Consider the following 19245-nt stretch of genomic DNA (forward strand, 5'->3'; position numbering starts at 1 on the left):
CCGCTTGAAATTTAGGGTTCCCTAAAAGTGGCATGTAATTAGATACATTGCAATCCATGGCTAGCAGCCTACCCATCTTCCACCAAGCCTGTAGAGGATTAAAGATTGTTTTAAACCTTTTCACTTCCTGAGGTACTAATCTAGGATTACAATGTATTAAAGCAACAGGAAAAAATGGGTAAGTTAAATTTTTTCCAATTCATTATTAGTGACTTTCTGTGTCTCTCGGTAAACTAAAAAAGTATCCCTCTCATTTTTCGATCTAGAATGTATTGCCCAGTTTGGTTTGGTGAACTTTCAAGGAGATAACAATTATATGAGTTGGTTACCGACTTTAACACTTCTACTTCCATTGTTTTAAGCTTCTTGAACCTATTAGTGCTGTAGGCTATAATTTCTCCCCTAATAATCGCTTTTGCAGCTTCACAAAAAATAGCCGGACGATTGGCGTATGCTTGATTGAAATGCACATATTCTTCGTATTTAGATGTAAGCCAATTTTTACATTTCCAGTCAGTTGAGAGATATGTGGGAAAATAAAAGCTAGAAGTTTTAGGTTTAAAATTATTAAGCTGAAAATTGAAAGAAAAAAGGGCCATGGTCTGATATACATATAGGAAAAATTCCTGCTTTAACTCGCAGTCTGCAAAGCCTTTCATCTATAAGAAATAGGTCAATCCTGGAAAGAGTTTTGTGAGGTTTGAATAAGCAAGTAAAATCTCTTACATCAGGATTTTGTACTCTCCATATATCCCTGATTGCAAGAGTCTGGGAAATACTTTTAAACATCTTGGTTTCTACGTTATCTCGTTTATTCTTACACACCCTAGAATTCTGCCTTTGCCTATCTAAGGGGTATTGTGGTGCCATGTTAAAATCTCCCCCTAAAATCAAATATCCCTTAAAGTTTTTGATTGGAGTGTATCCCAAAATACCAGATCAAATACATTTGGAGAATAGATATTACATAATGTGTATAGAGTTCTAGCTACTTTAATTTTCAACATTAAATATCTCCCCTTTGGATCCACAATGGTATGCAGAACTTCGTAATCAATTATTTTACCTATCAGAATTGTAACTCCTCTTTTCCTCTCCCTACTTGAGGAGGCAAAAACTTTCCTAACCCAGGAGGACTTTAGCTTAAAGGTCACTTCTAATTTCAAGTGGGTTTCCTGAAGAAAGGCTATGTCAGTATTTATTTTTCTCAAGTGAGAGATGATTGTCTTCCGTTTAATAGGGGAGGTGATACCCTCAATGTTCCAGGAGACTATCTTAAACTTGTCTACCTTACCCATCCTCAAAAAAAAAGTGGGGGAAAGACAGAAGGGGAAAAAAAAAGGAACAGAAAACAAAACCCCATAAATCTCTCAAAACCCATAGGTTCCCCAAGACCATGAGTAAGAACCCTTGTGAAGGATATGTAGAATAAGAGAGTTTGGAGATACTGGCATCTACTCATCAAGCCATCAACTTACTTGCATTCGACGGCACCAATACGCTTACCTAAGTTCACCTAACATCGCTGCCGCGGACCTGAATATGTTCTCCAAAGTTACCAAAAAAGCTGTCAAAAAGACGCGCACCAAGTACTGGGCGATGAGCAGCGGACTGTTGTTAACTAACAGTTATCGATCTCGCTGCTCTTAGTTTTTTTCCATGCTTTATTGGTACCCTGTCACTAAACACCCACACTACACTAAACTGTTTACCCCCTATACCACTGCTCACAGACCCCGCTGCAACTAAATAAAGTTATTAACCCCTAAACCGCTGCTCCTGGAGCCCACCGCCACTCTAATAAACGTATTAACCCCTATCCTGCTGCTCCCAGAGCCCATCGCCACCTACATTATACTTATTAACCCCTAATATGCCCCCCTACACCGCTGCCACCTACATCATACTTATTAACCCCTAATCTGCCCCCCCCTACACAGCAGCAACCTACATTATACTTATTAACCCCAATTCTGCTGCCCCTACACCGCCGCCACCTTTATTATACTTATTAACCCCTAATCTGCCCCTCTACACCGCCACCAACTAACATTATACTTATTAATCCCTAATCTGCTGCCCCTACACCGCCGCTACCTACATTATACTTATTAACCACTAATCTGCTGCCCCTACACCACCACCACCTACATTATAATTATTAACCCTTAATCTGCTGCCCCTACACCGCCGCCCCCTACATTATACTTATTAACCCCTAATCTGCTGCCCCTACACCTCTGCCATACCCAACGTCGCCGCCACTATATTAAATTTATTAAACAGATAAAATACCAAATATAAAAAATGGTAATAGCGTGCGCCTGGGGCAAAAAATAAAAATCAAATTCTGAAACTGGCAGATAATGAACTCGAAATGATTAATTAATCCTCATACGGTGTTAAATAGTGCAGTTACAAAGAAAACAATAATAATAGTTGAGGTGTGCCACTGAGTGAAGTAACCAATGTGAAAGGTGTAAATTTTATAATATGTGTGAAATAACCCTAAATATAAATCCAATATTGGATTATTAGAAATATATATATGAACCTTTGTGCAAGGCGGCCCAAATGCGGTTACTGGATCAGCAATAATAATCAAGCAGCTAAAATGATGCAAAATATAGCATATATGATATAAACTGTAATAATAACCCAAAAATAAATGAAGAAAAAAGCTTATCGTGATATGAGTCCAAAAAGTGGTGATGAAAGTTGGTAGCTGGAATCGTCAGTATTTCTGAAATAAAATGCTAGAAATCTTTATCATCCCAGTGGAAGTGTTCAAAAGGAAATGTTCAAAGTGCAATCGGCAGCTGGTCTTGGCGGTGTCTGATCAGGACCCAATATCTAGAAATGATGCAAAAAAAGACAGCGCCTCATTGTGCAAGTAGGTTTCGTATTAGAGAGAATCACAGTGAAAGTGAAGACAAATAGAAATATACTCACAAGAGTATTGGCACCCTTATTGAAAGTGGTGCGAATAGGCAGGCTGACGTTTTTACAGCAGTCAGTACGCTGTGCCAGATGACATCCGAAATCCTGAGCGGACGGCTGTGGGCTCTCCTCAATAGATCGAGTCCAAAACCTCTGTAGCTGTGCTGTGGGAAGAGACAACGTGCAGCTGCTCTCTGTGTGTAATCAACGCTGCAAGCTGGTAATGAGAAAACAGTCCTCGGCAGAGCTACACTCGATAAAAAACTCTGCTGGTAGTGAAAAAAACTTGGCAAGCAAAGATAAAAAAGCCAAATGATACAAGGCTTAGTGTAAAAAAGTAAAAACACTTTGGCCTAGATTTAGAGTTCGGCGGTAAAAGGGCTGTTAACGCTCCGCGGGTTTTTTTCTGGCCGCACCATAAATTTAACTCTGGTATCGAGAGTTCAAACAAATGCTGCGTTAGGCTCCAAAAAAGGAGCGTAGAGCATTTTTACCGCAAATGCAACTCTCGATACCAGAGTTGCTTACGGACGCGGCCGGCATCAAAAACGTGCTCGTGCACGATTCTCCCATAGGAAACAATGGACTGTTTGAGCTGAAAAAAAACCTAACACCTGCAAAAAAGCAGCGTTCAGCTCCTAACGCAGCCCCATTGTTTCCTATGGGGAAACACTTCCTACGTCTGCACCTAACACCCTAACATGTACCCCGAGTCTAAACACCCCTAACCTTACACTTATTAACCCCTAATCTGCCGCCCCCGCTATCGCTGACCCCTGCATTACACTTTTAACCCCTAATCTGCCGCTCCGTAAACCGCCGCCACCTACGTTATCCCTATGTACCCCTAATCTGCTGCCCCTAACACCGCCGACCCCTGTATTATATCTATTAACCCCTAACTTGCCCCCCACAACGTCGCCGCAAGCTACTTAAAATAATTAACCCCTAATCTTCCGACCGCAAATCGCCGCCACCTACGTTATCCCTATGTACCCCTAATCTGCTACCCCTAACATCGCCGACCCCTATGTTATATTTATTAACCCCTAATCTGCCCCCCACAACGTCGCCGACACCTACCTACACTTATTAACCCCTAATCTGCCGACCGGAGCTCACCGCTATTCTAATAAATGGATTAAACCCTAAAGCTAAGTCTAACCCTAACACTAACACCCCCCTAAGTTAAATATAATTTTTATCTAACGAAATAAATTAACTCTTATTAAATAAATGATTCCTATTTAAAGCTAAATACTTACCTGTAAAATAAATCCTAATATAGCTACAATATAAATTATAATTATATTATAGCTATTTTAGGATTAATATTTATTTTACAGGCAACTTTGTAATTATTTTAACCAGGTACAATAGCTATTAAATAGTTAAGAACTATTTAATAGTTACCTAGTTAAAATAATTACAAATTTACCTGTAAAATAAATCATAACCTAAGATATAATTAAACCTAACACTACCCTATCAATAAAATAATTAAATAAACTACCTACAATTACCTACAATTAACCTAACACTACACTATCAATAAATTAATTAAACACAATTGCTACAAATAAATAAAATTAAATAAACTATCTAAAGTACAAAAAATAAAAAAGAACTAAGTTACAGAAAATAATAAAATATTTACAAACATAATAAAAATATTACAACAATTTTAAACTAATTACACCTACTCTAAGCCCCCTAATAAAATAACAAAGCCCCCCAAAATAAAAAATTCCCTACCCTATTCTAAAATACAAATATTACAAGCTCTTTTACCTTACCAGCCCTGAACAGGGCCCTTTGCGGGGCATGCCCCAAGAATTTCAGCTCTTTTGCCTGTAAAAAAAAACATACAATACCCCCCCCCAACATTACAACCCACCACCCACATACCCCTAATCTAACCCAAACCCCCCTTAAATAAACCTAACACTACCCCCCTGATGATCTTCCTACCTTGTCTTCACCATGCCAGGTTCACCGATCCGTCCTGGCTCCAAGATCTTCATCCAACCCAAGCGTGGGCTAGACATCCACTGAAGAAGTCCAGAAGAGGGTCCAAAGTCTTCCTCCTATCCGGCAAGAAGAGGACATCCGGACCGGCAAACATCTTCTCCAAGCGGCATCTTCTATCTTCTTCCATCCGATGACGACCGGCTCCATCTTGAAGACCTCCAGCGCGGATCCATCCTCTTCTTCCGACGACTAGACGACGAATGACGGTTCCTTTAAGGGACGTCATCCAAGATGGCGTCCCTCGAATTCCGATTGGCTGATAGGATTCTATCAGCCAATCGGAATTAAGGTAGGAATTTTCTGATTGGCTGATGGAATCAGCCAATCAGAATCAAGTTCAATCCGATTGGCTGATCCAATCAGCCAATCAGATTGAGCTCGCATTCTATTGGCTGTTCCGATCAGCCAATAGAATGCGAGCTCAATCTGATTGGCTGATTGGATCAGCCAATCGGATTGAACTATATTCTGATTGGCTGATTCCATCAGCCAATCAGAAAATTCCTACCTTAATTCCGATTGGCTGATAGAATCCTATCAGCCAATCGGAATTCGAGGGACGCCATCTTGGATGACGTCCCTTAAAGGAACCGTCATTCGTCGTCTAGTCGTCGGAAGAAGAGGATGGATCCGCGCTGGACGTCTTCAAGATGGAGCCGGTCGTCATCGGATGGAAGAAGATAGAAGATGCCGCTTGGAGAAGATGTTTGCCGGTCCGGATGTCCTCTTCTTGCCGGATAGGAGGAAGACTTTGGACCCTCTTCTGGACTTCTTCAGTGGATGTCTAGCCCACGCTTGGGTTGGATGAAGATCTTGGAGCCAGGACGGATCGGTGAACCTGGCATGGTGAAGACAAGGTAGGAAGATCATCAGGGGGGTAGTGTTAGGTTTATTTAAGGGGGGTTTGGGTTAGATTAGGGGTATGTGGGTGGTGGGTTGTAATGTTGGGGGGGGGTATTGTATGTTTTTTTTTACAGGCAAAAGAGCTGAAATTCTTGGGGCATGCCCCGCAAAGGGCCCTGTTCAGGGCTGGTAAGGTAAAAGAGCTTGTAATATTTGTATTTTAGAATAGGGTAGGGAATTTTTTATTTTGGGGGGCTTTGTTATTTTATTAGGGGGCTTAGAGTAGGTGTAATTAGTTTAAAATTGTTGTAATATTTTTATTATGTTTGTAAATATTTTATTATTTTCTGTAACTTAGTTCTTTTTTATTTTTTGTACTTTAGATAGTTTATTTAATTTTATTTATTTGTAGCAATTGTGTTTAATTAATTTATTGATAGTGTAGTGTTAGGTTAATTGTAGGTAATTGTAGGTAGTTTATTTAATTATTTTATTGATAGGGTAGTGTTAGGTTTAATTATATCTTAGGTTAGGATTTATTTTACAGGTAAATTTGTAATTATTTTAACTAGGTAACTATTAAATAGTTCTTAACTATTTAATAGCTATTGTACCTGGTTAAAATAATTACAAAGTTGCCTGTAAAATAAATATTAATCCTAAAATAGCTATAATATAATTATAATTTATATTGTAGCTATATTAGGATGTATTTTACAGGTAAGTATTTAGCTTTAAATAGGAATTATTTATTTAATAAGAGTTAATTTATTTCGTTAGATAAAAATTATATTTAACTTAGGGGGGTGTTAGTGTTAGGGTTAGACTTAGCTTTAGGGGTTAATACATTTATTAGAATAGCGGTGAGCTCCGGTCGGAAGATTAGGGGTTAATAATTGAAGTTAGGTGTCGGCGATGTTAGGGAGGGCAGATTAGGGGTTAATACTATTTATGATAGGGTTAGTGAGGCGGATTAGGGGTTAATAACTTTATTATAGTAGCGCTCAGGTCCGCTCGGCAGATTAGGGGTTAATAAGTGTAGGTAGGTGTCGGCGACGTTGTGGGGGGCAGATTAGGGGTTAATAAATATAACATAGGGGTCGGCGATGTTAGGGGTAGCAGATTAGGGGTACATAGGGATAACGTAGGTGGCGGCGATTTGCGGTCGGAAGATTAGGGGTTAATTATTTTAAGTAGCTTGCGGCGACGTTGTGGGGGGCAAGTTAGGGGTTAATAGATATAATACAGGGGTCGGCGGTGTTAGGGGCAGCAGATTAGGGGTACATAAGTATAACGTAGGTGGCGGTCGGCAGATTAGGGGTTAAAAATTTTAATCGAGTGGCGGCGATGTGGGGGGACCTCGGTTTAGGGGTACATAGGTAGTTTATGGGTGTTAGTGTACTTTAGGGTACAGTAGTTAAGAGCTTTAGAAACCGGCGTTAGCCAGAAAGCTCTTAACTCCTGCTATTTTCTGCGGCTGGAATCTTGTCGTTAGAGCTCTAACGCTCACTGCAGAAACGACTCTAAATACCAGCGTTAGAAAGATCCCATTGAAAAGATAGGCTACGCAAATGGCGTAGGGGGATCTGCGGTATGGAAAAGTCGCGGCTGAAAAGTGAGCGTTAGACCCTTTCCTGACTGACTCCAAATACCAGCGGGCGCCCAAAACCAGCGTTAGGAGCCTCTAACGCTGGTTTTGACGGCTACCGCCGAACTCTAAATCTAGGCCTTAATTTGGGGTGAGCTTTTACGTGTTTCTCGGCCACAAGCTCCTGGCCGTTTCATCAGAAAAGGTATATAACACAAATAGTACAAAAGCACATTTAAAAAGCCTGCCAAGAAAATTGATTGGTCAACGTCAGACCAATCACAAACAAGATGATCAGAAAAAAACGATTGTACAAACAATGATAGTACAAACAGTGTATAAAATACAATCTGCGTCTAAAATCTGTATAATTGTTACAAATTGATTTTGAAAACACCTTAAAAGAATACACAGTATTTAGTAAAAGTAGAATATATCTCGTCTTCTCTTGTGCTGGTAAAACCAAGTTGTGTCCTTGTGTACAAGTAGAATATATTTGCTTATAGCATACACTTAATGGAAAGTACACAAGGACACAACTTGGTTTTACCAGCACAAGAGAAGACGAGATATATTCTACTTTTACTAAATACTGTGTATTCTTTTAAGGTGTTTTCAAAATCTATTTTTCAGGATAAATACATTGTAACTTAGGGCCAAATACAATTTGTAACAATTATACAGATTTTAGACGCAGATTGTATTTTATATTGTAATTCATTTTAATCTGCATATATTGTATTAATGTTTATATAACCTCATTGTAATAAAAGTTTGCATTGCCAAAAGTGAGGGGTAGACCCTCTCCTGTCAAGCTTGGTACCGCATTTTAAAGTCAGTAGTTAAGAGTTTTACACTACAACGCTGTAGCATAAAACTCTTAACTAAAGTGCTTAAAAGTACACTAACACCCATAAACTACCTATTAACCCCTAAGCCGAGGTCCCCGCACATCGCAAACACTAAAATAAATATTTTAACCCCTAATCTGCCAAACCGGACATCGCCGCAACTATAATAAATATATTAACCCCTAAACCACCGCACTCCCTCATCGCAAACACTAGTTAAATATTATTAGCCACTAATCTTCCGTCCCTAACATCGCCGACACCTATCTACATTTATTAACCCCTAATCTGCCACCCCCAACGTCGCCGCCACTATATTAAATGTATTAACCCCTAAACCTAAGTCTAACCCTAACCCTAACCCCCCTAACTTAAATATAATTTAAATAACTCTAAATAAAATTACTACAAATAACTAAATAATTCCTATTTAAAACTAAATACTTACCTGTAAAATAAACCCTAAGCTAGCTACAATATAACTAATAGTTACATTGTAGCTATCTTAGGGTTTATTTTTATTTTACAGGCAAGTTTGTATTTATTTTAACTAGGTACAATAGTTATTAAATAGTTATTAACTATTTAATAACTACATAGCTAAAATAAATACAAAAGTACCTGTAAAATAAAACATAACCTAAGTTACAATTACACCTAACACTAAATTAACTAAATTAAATGCAATTAATTACAATTAAATAAAATTATCTAAAGTACGAAAACAAAACCACCACTAAATTACAGTAAATAATAAACAAATTACAAATTACAAAATTTTTAAACTAATTACACCTAATCTAATCCCCCTAACAAAATAAAAAAGTCCCCCAAGATAAAAAAAGCTCTACCCTACACTAAATTACAAATAGCCCTTAAAAGGGTCTTTTGCGGGGCTTTGCCCGAAAGTAATCAGCTCTTTTCCCTGTAAAAAAAAATACAAATACCCCCCAACATTAAAACCCACACAACCAACCCTACTCTAAAACCCACCCAATTCCCCCTTAAAAAAAACTAACACTAAACCCCTGAAGATCACCTTACCGGGAGCCGTCTTCACCCAACTGGGCCGAAGTCCTCAACAAAGCCGGGAGAAGTCTTCATCCAACCAGGCAGAAGTGGCCCTCCAGACGGGCAGAAGTCTTCAACCAGACGGCATCTTCTATCTTCATTCATCCGGCGCGGAGCGGGTCCATCTTCAAGACATCCGATGCGGAGCATCCGCTTCTTTCCACGGCTGACGAATGAATGAAGGTTCCTTTAAATGACATCATCATAGAATTCTATCAGCCAATCAGAATTACGGTAGAAAACATCCTATTGGTTGATGCAATCAGCCAATAGGATTGAAGTTCAATCCTATTGGCTGATCCAATCAGCCAATAGGATTGAGCTTGCATTCTTTTGGCTGTTCCAATCAGCCAATAGAATGCCAGTTCAATCCTATTGGCTGATTGCATCAGCCAATAGGATTTTTTCTACCTTAATTCTGATTGGCTGATAGAATTCTATCAGCCAATCGGAATTGAAAGGACGCCATATTTGATGATGTCATTTAAAGGAACCTTCATTCAGTCATTGGCCATGGAAAGAAGGGGATGCTCCGCATCAGATGTCTTGAAGATGGATGAAGATAGAAGATGCCGGATGGATGAAGACTTCTGCCCGTCTGGAGGACCACTTCTGCCCGGTTGGATGAAGACTTCTGCCCGTCTGGAGGACCACTTCTGCCCGGTTGGGTGAAGACGTCTCCCGGTAAGGTGATCCTCAAGGGGTTAGTGTTAGTTTTTTTTAAGGGGGTCTTGGGTGGGTTTTAGAGTAGGGTTGGTTGTGTGGGTGGTGGGTTTTAATGTTGGGGGGAATTGTAATGTTTTTCAAGGTAAAAGAGCTAATTACTTTGGGGCAATGCCCCGCAAAAGGCCCTTTTAAGGGCTATTTGTAATTTAGGGTAGGGTTTTTTATTTTGGGGGGCTTTTTATTTTGTTAGGGGGATTAGATTAGGTGTAATTAGTTTAAAAATCTTGTAATTTCTTTATTATTTTCTGTAATTTAGTGTGGGGGGTTTACTTTAGATAATTTTATTTAATTGTAATTAATTGTATTTAATTTAGGTAATTTATTTAATTGTAGTGTAGTGTTAGGTGTAATTGTAACTTAGGTTTTATTTTAAAGGTAAATTTGTCTTTATTTTAACTAGGTAGTTATTAAATAGTTAATAACTATTTAATAACTATTGTACCTAGTTAAAATAAATACAAACTTGCCTGTAAAATAAATATAAACCCTAAGCTAGATACAATGTAACTATTAGTTATATTTTGGCTAGCTTAGGGTTTATTTTATAGGTAAGTATTTAGTTTTAAATAGGAATTATTTAGTTAATGATAGTAATTCTATTTAGATTTATTTAAATTATATTTAAGTTAGAGGGTTAGGGTTAAACAGGTTTAGGGGTTAATATGTTTATTATAGGGGTGGCGACGTTGGGGGCGGCAGATTAGGGGTTAATAAATATAATGTAGGTGTCGGCAATTTTGTGGGCAGCAGATTAGGGGTTCATAAGTATAATGTACATGGCGGCGGTGTCCGGAGAAGCAGACTAGGGGTTAATAATATAATGCAGGTGTCGGCAATGTCAGGGACGGCAGATTAGGGGTTAATAAGTGTAAAATTAGGGGTGTTTAGACTTGGGGTTCATGTTAGGTGTAGACATAAATGTATTTCCCCATAGGAATCAATGGGGCTGCGTTAGGAGCTTTGCGCTGCTTTTTTGCAGGTGGGGAAATCGTGCTTGAGCACGTTTTAACAGCTCACCACTAACGTAAGCAGCGCTGGTATTGAGGTGAGATGTGGAAAGTTTGCTCTTCACTCACTTTGTTGCGGTTAACGCCGGGTTTGTAAAAACCCGTAATAACAACTAGACTTGTTTTAAAGGGGGGACAAATCCATGTTCTTTTTTATAATACAAGAGTGATTTTTTGGACAAAAATTGAACCTAGTTTTTCTGTTTTTCTGTTGCTCTGCGCTTCAGCAATAAGTCCCTGGCCAGGACTAGATCCAAGAGGCATTTAGGTGAATACCTAGGGATCAGTCGAACCGGACGCAGAGAAAATCATATCACCCAGGACATGAATCTGATTTGCTGGCAGTCTGAAAACACTTCAAAGTGTGAGCATGGAATTAATTATTAAATATGCAAAATGTAGCACATTTGAACCTGTTATTGATGAAAATACTAATATAGTTAAAAGACTGAATGATTTATGGTTGCAATTTGAGAATGAAAATAAGCTTATTGATAAAAAGAGGTTTTGTTTAACAAAAGAAAAGTTAAAATTACAGAATTGTATGAAACTGTTGTTAGCAATCAAAGACCAAATGAATAGAGAAATCTGTGAACATTCTTCCCAAATAGTCATGATAACAGAGATCAATTGTAACACATTAGATGAGAACTGTCCCTTGTGTGGTGTGAATGCAGAATATATTACTACTGTCAAGGTATATGTAAAGTTAATAAATATATATATTTTAATCATATATTTTAAGGCTATGCAATACAATTATATTCATTCAGATCTGACTGGTCAGTAGAAATGATTCATTTCTGTCAGACAAACTGACTTCAAACATGTTTAATTCTCCCCCACTTTTTCAATTACACAGGAAACTCATAAAGATTACTTTAAAGGGCCATAATACCCAAATGTTTAAACACTTGAAAGTGATGTAGCATAGTTGTAAAAAGCTGATTAGAAAATATCACCTGAACATCTCTATGTAAAAAAGAAAGATATTTTACCTCAAAAGTTCCTAAGTAGCCACCTCCCATTGTAAAGGATTTCTAAGCAGCATTTTAGTGTGTTTGTCCTGGGACATCTGAAGGGACTAGCATCGTGCACTCTCATATTATTTCACCAATCAGGTAAAGGAAGCTTACTATGAAATCTCATGAGAGTTAAGTCAAATCTCATGAGATCACAGTAAGAGTTCATGACCTCAGCACTGCTGATGCTGATTGGCTGCTGTTCATTTCTCCATTTTTTTTATTTTTTTACCTGCAGCTGGGAGCAGCTGAGTATAACTTTTTACACAGAACTTACTCTGCTGAGCTGAGGAAATTGTGAGGTAAAATATCTTCCATTTTACATAGAGATGCTAAGGTGATATTTTCCTGTCAGCTTTTTACAGTTATTAGCATATGAGTAGTATGTCCCTTTAAAAGAGACATTCCTAGCTAAAGTGAGAACAAAAGAACATTTGGTTTAATTAAAATATAACAACAATTTCAGAAACCATATGTGTGATTGCCTGGGAACCATTGATAAAAGAAAGCATTCTGATACCTAGATCAGGATACATGCCCATATATGGGCTTCCTCCAATGGAGATGCTGATCCGTCTGAAGAGATGTGAAAAATGCAAGCATTTTCCAAAAGGGACTGATAATTAGCACAGATTTGTTGAGTGACTCATGCTGTGTGGCTACTAACACTGGAATATACAAAATGTTAAATATTGCGTCTGGGTTAAGATAACACAGAGAAAGCACATGGCTTACACTGTGATTTAAAAACAACTGTATTTAGACTTTAAGTAAAATTAAATACATTTTGAAGAAGAAATAATGCCAATAGCTTCATATATGTTGGAATGATTCAAATAGCCCATATATGTATATATATGTTGAAATAGTACATTTTATATTAAATAAATAATTGCTGCAGTTAATAGATATATGAAAAATAGATTCAAGCTGTAATAATCCCATTATTTAATTATATGTAACATAATTTTTCTATTTTCAGATGGAATGCCTGCATGGGATATCTGAATCATGTCATATGATTATATACACTAGATGTTTTTGAAAGCTTAAACACAACTCTGAAAACATTTTAGATGTATACATGCCATTAATTTCAGAAACAGGATACATTATTTTAATATAATATACTGTATTTCATATAAAAATGATCAGAAAACTCATAAGATATTACTTATCCAAAACAAATATTGTGAGTAGTTGTTGCAGTAAATTATGATAAAATGAATAACCATTTCATAGAAATACTGAATTAAGTGTAAAATGTTTAGAAATAGTATTGAATGTATTGCTGTGCTGTGCTGTCTGCTGCCACCTAGTGTTATGATGCGAAATGGCAGCCACAAGATGATTGGTTGTTGCAAGGATGCATTTCCTTGACAGCATACTTTGCCAAGTACACCAGTCCATGTTCAGTTGCAAAGAACCAATCCAAGACAAGGCTTCCGTGGGCGTTTCCAATACTCACCAATGACTGATAATGATCAAGAAAGGGGAGGGGGGAAATCAGATGATTTAACCCCAAGCATAGAGACTGATGGAGGCTGGCTGGCTAATCCTGAAGGAATAACTACTGTGGTTATTATTAAAGCACACATTGCAATATCCCCAATTTTGAATTTCTGAGGTGAAATTGGATCTGTTGAGAAACATTGGAAACTGGATATGGAATGGTTTATTTGGTAAAGTATACAAGGTTATTGGTAAGATAAGTTATATGCATAGTCACTACAGTTAAATTATAATAAGCAGATTTAAGGAAATAGTTTATATTTCAAGTAAGCATTTCATAGCCTATGTATTGTTAAACTAATCCAAATCTTAAACTATTTTATCTATGCAAATATATATAATAATTCAGAAGTGTATATTGTATTATTGTTTAAATTTGTATCTGGTAGACTAAGTAACCTATCTGTGAAAGTTCTGATGTTTTTAAATAATATTGTATTTGGATTGTATTGCTGAATGTTTGTAGCTGGTACTTTAAGTCTCATTGTAATATTTTAAATGCAGCTCTGAATGGTTTTAAATGCAGCTCTGCTGGTTTTAAAGGAAATTCTTCCTGGGTTTTGTAAGAAGGATAACATATCTTAACAGTTGTTTTCAAGCGCATATAATATTGTGTCATATTCTGGTATTGCAAATATATTTCAAAATGTTCATGGATATTAACTAAATAAAAGAATTCAGGTATTTATATTAATTGTATGGTTTTAGTAGATGCATGTTGGTTAAGGGTTTCTATTTTAAGTATAATTATTATTTGTATTGTGTTATAACCCTGCCATAAGCTGATGTATTATTGGAGATCACTACTTAGATTTTCTATACTGACATAATATATTGGAGGCACTGTTTGAGACTTATTAAAATCCATCATATTGATATCATATATTTGTAGTAAATAGAAATTATTATAAAAGAGAGAAAAAGTTTCATATTCGATATTAATATTTGAAGATATCATTTTTGAAAAATTGAAATATTGATTTTTATATTTCGAGGATTGATATTAATATCTTGAAATATTATTAAAGATTATTTTTTGAAAGATTAATAAAAATATTACATTTTCATATTTCGAAATTAATCAAAATATTAATTTTCATATTTTCAAAGTTAATTAAAAATATAAATTTTTCATATTTTGAAATATTATTTTTCATATTTCAAAGTTAATATTATTTAAAAAAAATAAATAATATATATATTATATATATATATATATCATTTTTATTTTAAAATATTTTTATTGAGGCAAATAAAATGACATTACAAATCATAGTAACAACAAACATAAGCCCTTAACCCGTAAGGGCAATTATCAAAAGTATACCTCACTGGGAATATATTAAGTACAACAAACCCTATTGGGGAGCATTAATGTCATCCTACAGTTCAAAAACATTAAGTAGTCAAAAATAGTACTGAGATTGTAATAATTCCTATGTGGTCAAAAGAAACATAAAAACTGGCCACTTTTTAAAGTGATTAACATATAAGGTCCTTTTTGGGTCCTCAAAACTATAAATGTATATATAAATTAGGGAAAAGTTGTAAAGAATACAGCAAACCATGAGTACTGCTTAATAGCCTATATACCAGCTGCAAAACTGTGATAACACTCCTTTGGCCTTAACAGTGTGGGAAAGGATAGATAGAATGATATGATTATGTGAGGCCCTATTGTTGCTCTATATGAAGAAAGACCAGTGAGGGCTATTTCCCACTCTCATACAGGGATCCCCCTTCGACTAAAAAAAAACAAAAAAACAAAAAAAACTAACCCTTTGCAAAATATGATTATAAGGAATGTATTTGGGCGCATTGAATTATATCAGGGATCTACTGTCTTCTAGTGGAGATTCCAGTAATGGCAAAAGATGAAGCACAAAAATACTGAATGATTCGTCTAATGGTTGGAGGCATATCAGAGACTAAATTGTAACACTGACTAGAAAAAATGCTGCTTATTGGACTATTGCAGACAGTACTGGCTGGTACTATTAGTCAGATATTATACATGAAAACTTCTATAATTTAAACAGCAGATGACTAGTTTCTGCGTATTGAACTGAACATTTACCTCATAGTACAAACAATCCCCATACAAACCAGAAGAGGATTATTACCTATAAACAAGTTATATATAGAAATATTTACTGCATCCCCCGGTGACTAAACCAACAATAAAGATAGGTGACAGATTATTGCTAATCCGGATGGAAAACATGGGCAGCGACCTGAATATAAGTTACAGCTGAGGTACATAGATATATATTAACAAAAAGAAACAGCATTAACAGCACACTAGTTAGAAACATTGATTAAACGTAATATACAGTTTTTCTGCAACTAGCATACATCTATAGAATAGGTGAGAAGGTAAGGCTAACGACTATCCAACCCCCTTCTTGTGGGCAATGCATTTTCTGGAAAATACGTTGCAACTACCAGATTTCAAAAGCATCGTCTCACACATAGTACAGGACATATGAAGTACGTGATCACAATATACTCCACAAACAAAATAGCGCTGTAGGGCTGACTCTCTGCTGAGTTTCTCAAAATGAACTGTCCTCTGATATAGTCTATCTGGAGCAGTATAAAGAAGACTCAGGCCACTTGAACACAATTTAGACTCCTGTGATATAGTGTTAACTGCGTCCTGATGGCTGAGGAAATGTGTGGCTCCTAGGCATATAACGCTCTCTGTATAGTCCTCTATCTCACCATCCAAATACAACTGATCATGTTCCAGAGGATCGGCCGCCTCCCCTGGGCCCAAGACAGCAGTATAGCCAGACAAGGACGTCTCTTCAACAATTTCTCTCCTAAGAGCCGTTGATAAATAGCTGGAGGTCAGCAGCTGTTCCCGTGTAGCTTTCTCCCCACACACTTCTGTATTTACTATGCGCAGGTTCATTCGCCGAGAGTCAGTGGACCACGAGGTCTTTCGCTCCCTCCTATTGCTGGACCCTGTTGTCGCTACTTCAGTCACACAGTCCTTAGACAGACTATCAGTCCATGTAGTACCAGTGTGATATACAGTCTCACTATAAACAGCAATTAGTATATATTTAGAAAATAAAGGTTATGTTGCTCTATTCTTGTTTACAGCAAGTAAAAATAGCTTGTTTTACTAGCTTGCACAAGGTGAGACTTTACTTTTGTAGTTGAAAACATAGAATGGTAAATCTCATATGATGAGATAGAAGAAATTAATTGTACTTGTGCAGCAAAATAGACTCAATGATTTCAATATAAATTATATTGAGAGAAAACCTTTATATAAATGAGTAGATAGAATACTTCAGAGGTTATAATCCGGAATAAACGTTCATTTTAGTGTCAGCAAGAATTTCACGCACTCACACAAACATACCATAAAATATATACAGTCCCAGCATACATGCTATAAAGCCCCAGCAATGTGGTGGTTAATTCAGGGAAGATACACCCCACTTAGGGAGACAAACTCAATAGACAATTTGAGAGGCTTAACTGCTTTACAAATAACGATACCCAAAGTAGCGTGGAGGGCGGATCCTATTCCTACTGAGAGGGCTGTAGTAGCGTGGAGAGCGGTAGTACCACTTAGGAGAGAGCTGACATGAGATTGAGCTGGTAGCGGTGATCCGGTAACCGCTTGTGTGAGCGCGACTTTGGCTTACGTGTGGAAGAAGTTCTGGTAGGCGTAGGGATCCAGGGAAAATTTTCAGTCAGAGACCAAGATCCAAAGTAGAGCAGCAGCTAAGACTTTAGAGACACAAAGTACAAAGTTAGTAAGGACCTGAAAGGAGATATCAAAGATAACTTGTTCACAGAGGGAACAATAAAGTGAGAATCCACTTTAATTTTCAGGCCCTGAGTGAGGTAATAGCACTTCCTTAAATAGGGAGGAAGTGCTATTAAGCAGTGGTTCTTAAAGGGGTATCACAACCAGGGAGTATGGGTTTAAACGAAATTTCCATCTGGTCGTAAAGTTTGCGCTCAAAGTCATCCAGGAGTGTTTGGACTGCACTATAGATTCCCTCCATGTCCGTTAGTTGCATGAGTGAAAATAAATCAGTACCGTTATGTAACAGTAAAAGTGAGCACCACACGTTGGTATCTGCGTACCTTGTAACCCAGATTCCTGGGGGGGGGTGTAAGCAGCAGCCTTCACCACACAAGTCTCTATCCACAAAGCATGAATGGCCGATCAGTATTCATGAGTGGCGCACTTGGAAAACATAGGTCAGGGCGTCAATCCTCTGCTTCTGTTGAGTTAATCAAACGCATAAGTAGTTGCAGGGACCCAATATTGAGAAGATAGTAGTTGAAATATCTTAACTTCATAGTTAAATAGGGCCCAAATAAGAAACATTAGACAGGAGCTTCATGCAGACATGTCCGGCCGCTCCAAGCATAGGCTCCGCCCCCATATATATCATTTTTTTTCTCTCTTTTTATTGGCAAAAATTGTATTAGCGTTTTAATTTAACTGAATACTAAACCAATATAATAATGTCTGTAGCCAGAAGTAACTCATTTAATTCTATACATAGCGATGAAAATGGTCCCATTACAATACCCATTACTAAAGGTCAGGTCCTTAAGAAAGATATCTTAAGTTACATTAAAGGGAAGTTTAATATTGCGGGTGAATTAAGTGATTTTATGGATATGCTTGAAACTAGGGCTAAAGCTATTACCGTTAACAATAATATGTGGATTGAAGATAATGAATTCTTCCAGGAATTATTAATGATTAATCAATGCAAGACTCTCAAAAAGCGAGACAAACTAATACTAAAATCTTGGCCCCTTTTAATATGCATTATTGACGAAATGTTGTTTTGTGTCATAGACAAACGATTGCAAATACAGGAGCTAGAAGGTAGTATTCATGTCCTCACGCAGGACGCCAAGAGGATTTAAAAATAGCCAAAAATAAAATGGATGAATTTGCCCAAAACCTAACCGCCTTAGATAAGCATAACATAGACTTACTCGCACAGATACAAGATTTAAATAAACAGCTTGCGCAAAGCCAGAGAGAATTAAGCGATTTAAAAAGGTCATATCGCCATAATGAAAACCCTTATATTAACAGTGAGAATAATGCAGATAATGCTAGCTCCTGTAGCGAACGCGTCAGGGACGAGGTACAGAAATATATGGAACAGTATAGACAAATGACCCCTAATGGGTCATAAATAGATTTCCCAAATAGGCAGTCACCTCATGATATAAATCCAGAGGACTGCTGTAACGCAGCTGGTGCGGGGGAGGGAAACTCTAACAGAGAATCCCAAAGTAAGTCTGATAAAGTATATGATTCTTATAAAATAATCACCTTCGTACAACGTGCAGTACCTATATTCTCCAATAAGGGAACAACATCTGTAATTGATCATTTAGAGGCTTTTGAAAATGCGTTAGCTATAATGAATGTTACAAGTGAGAAATTGAAAATTGAATTTCTGCCTTGGGTATTTGACAGTAAACATCACAAATTATTTGCTTCACTAAAGGATATGAATATTCATTCCTGGAGTGTGATAAAACGACAATGCAGAAAAGAATTCAGGCAATATCGCACTAAAACTGAGTCCAATTGAAATCCTTTCTGAATTGAAAAATGCGTACAGTATGGCTGAAGATAATCCCAGATTTGA

General features: G+C 37.1%; 1 protein-coding gene across 1 annotated transcript in view; it reads right to left on the bottom strand.

Moving 5' to 3' along the window:
* The window catches only part of LOC128652509 (pinopsin-like), a 469816-nt gene that overhangs the window by 78092 nt on the left and 372479 nt on the right, over nt 1–19245 (bottom strand). Inside the window, exon 4 of the mRNA XM_053705445.1 lies at nt 4889–4907. Coding sequence (XP_053561420.1) covers nt 4889–4907 — 19 coding nt within the window. The remainder of the gene's footprint in view (nt 1–4888; nt 4908–19245) is intronic.

The sequence above is a fragment of the Bombina bombina genome, chromosome 3, assembly GCF_027579735.1.
Source record: "Bombina bombina isolate aBomBom1 chromosome 3, aBomBom1.pri, whole genome shotgun sequence".
Lineage (NCBI taxonomy): Eukaryota > Metazoa > Chordata > Amphibia > Anura > Bombinatoridae > Bombina > Bombina bombina.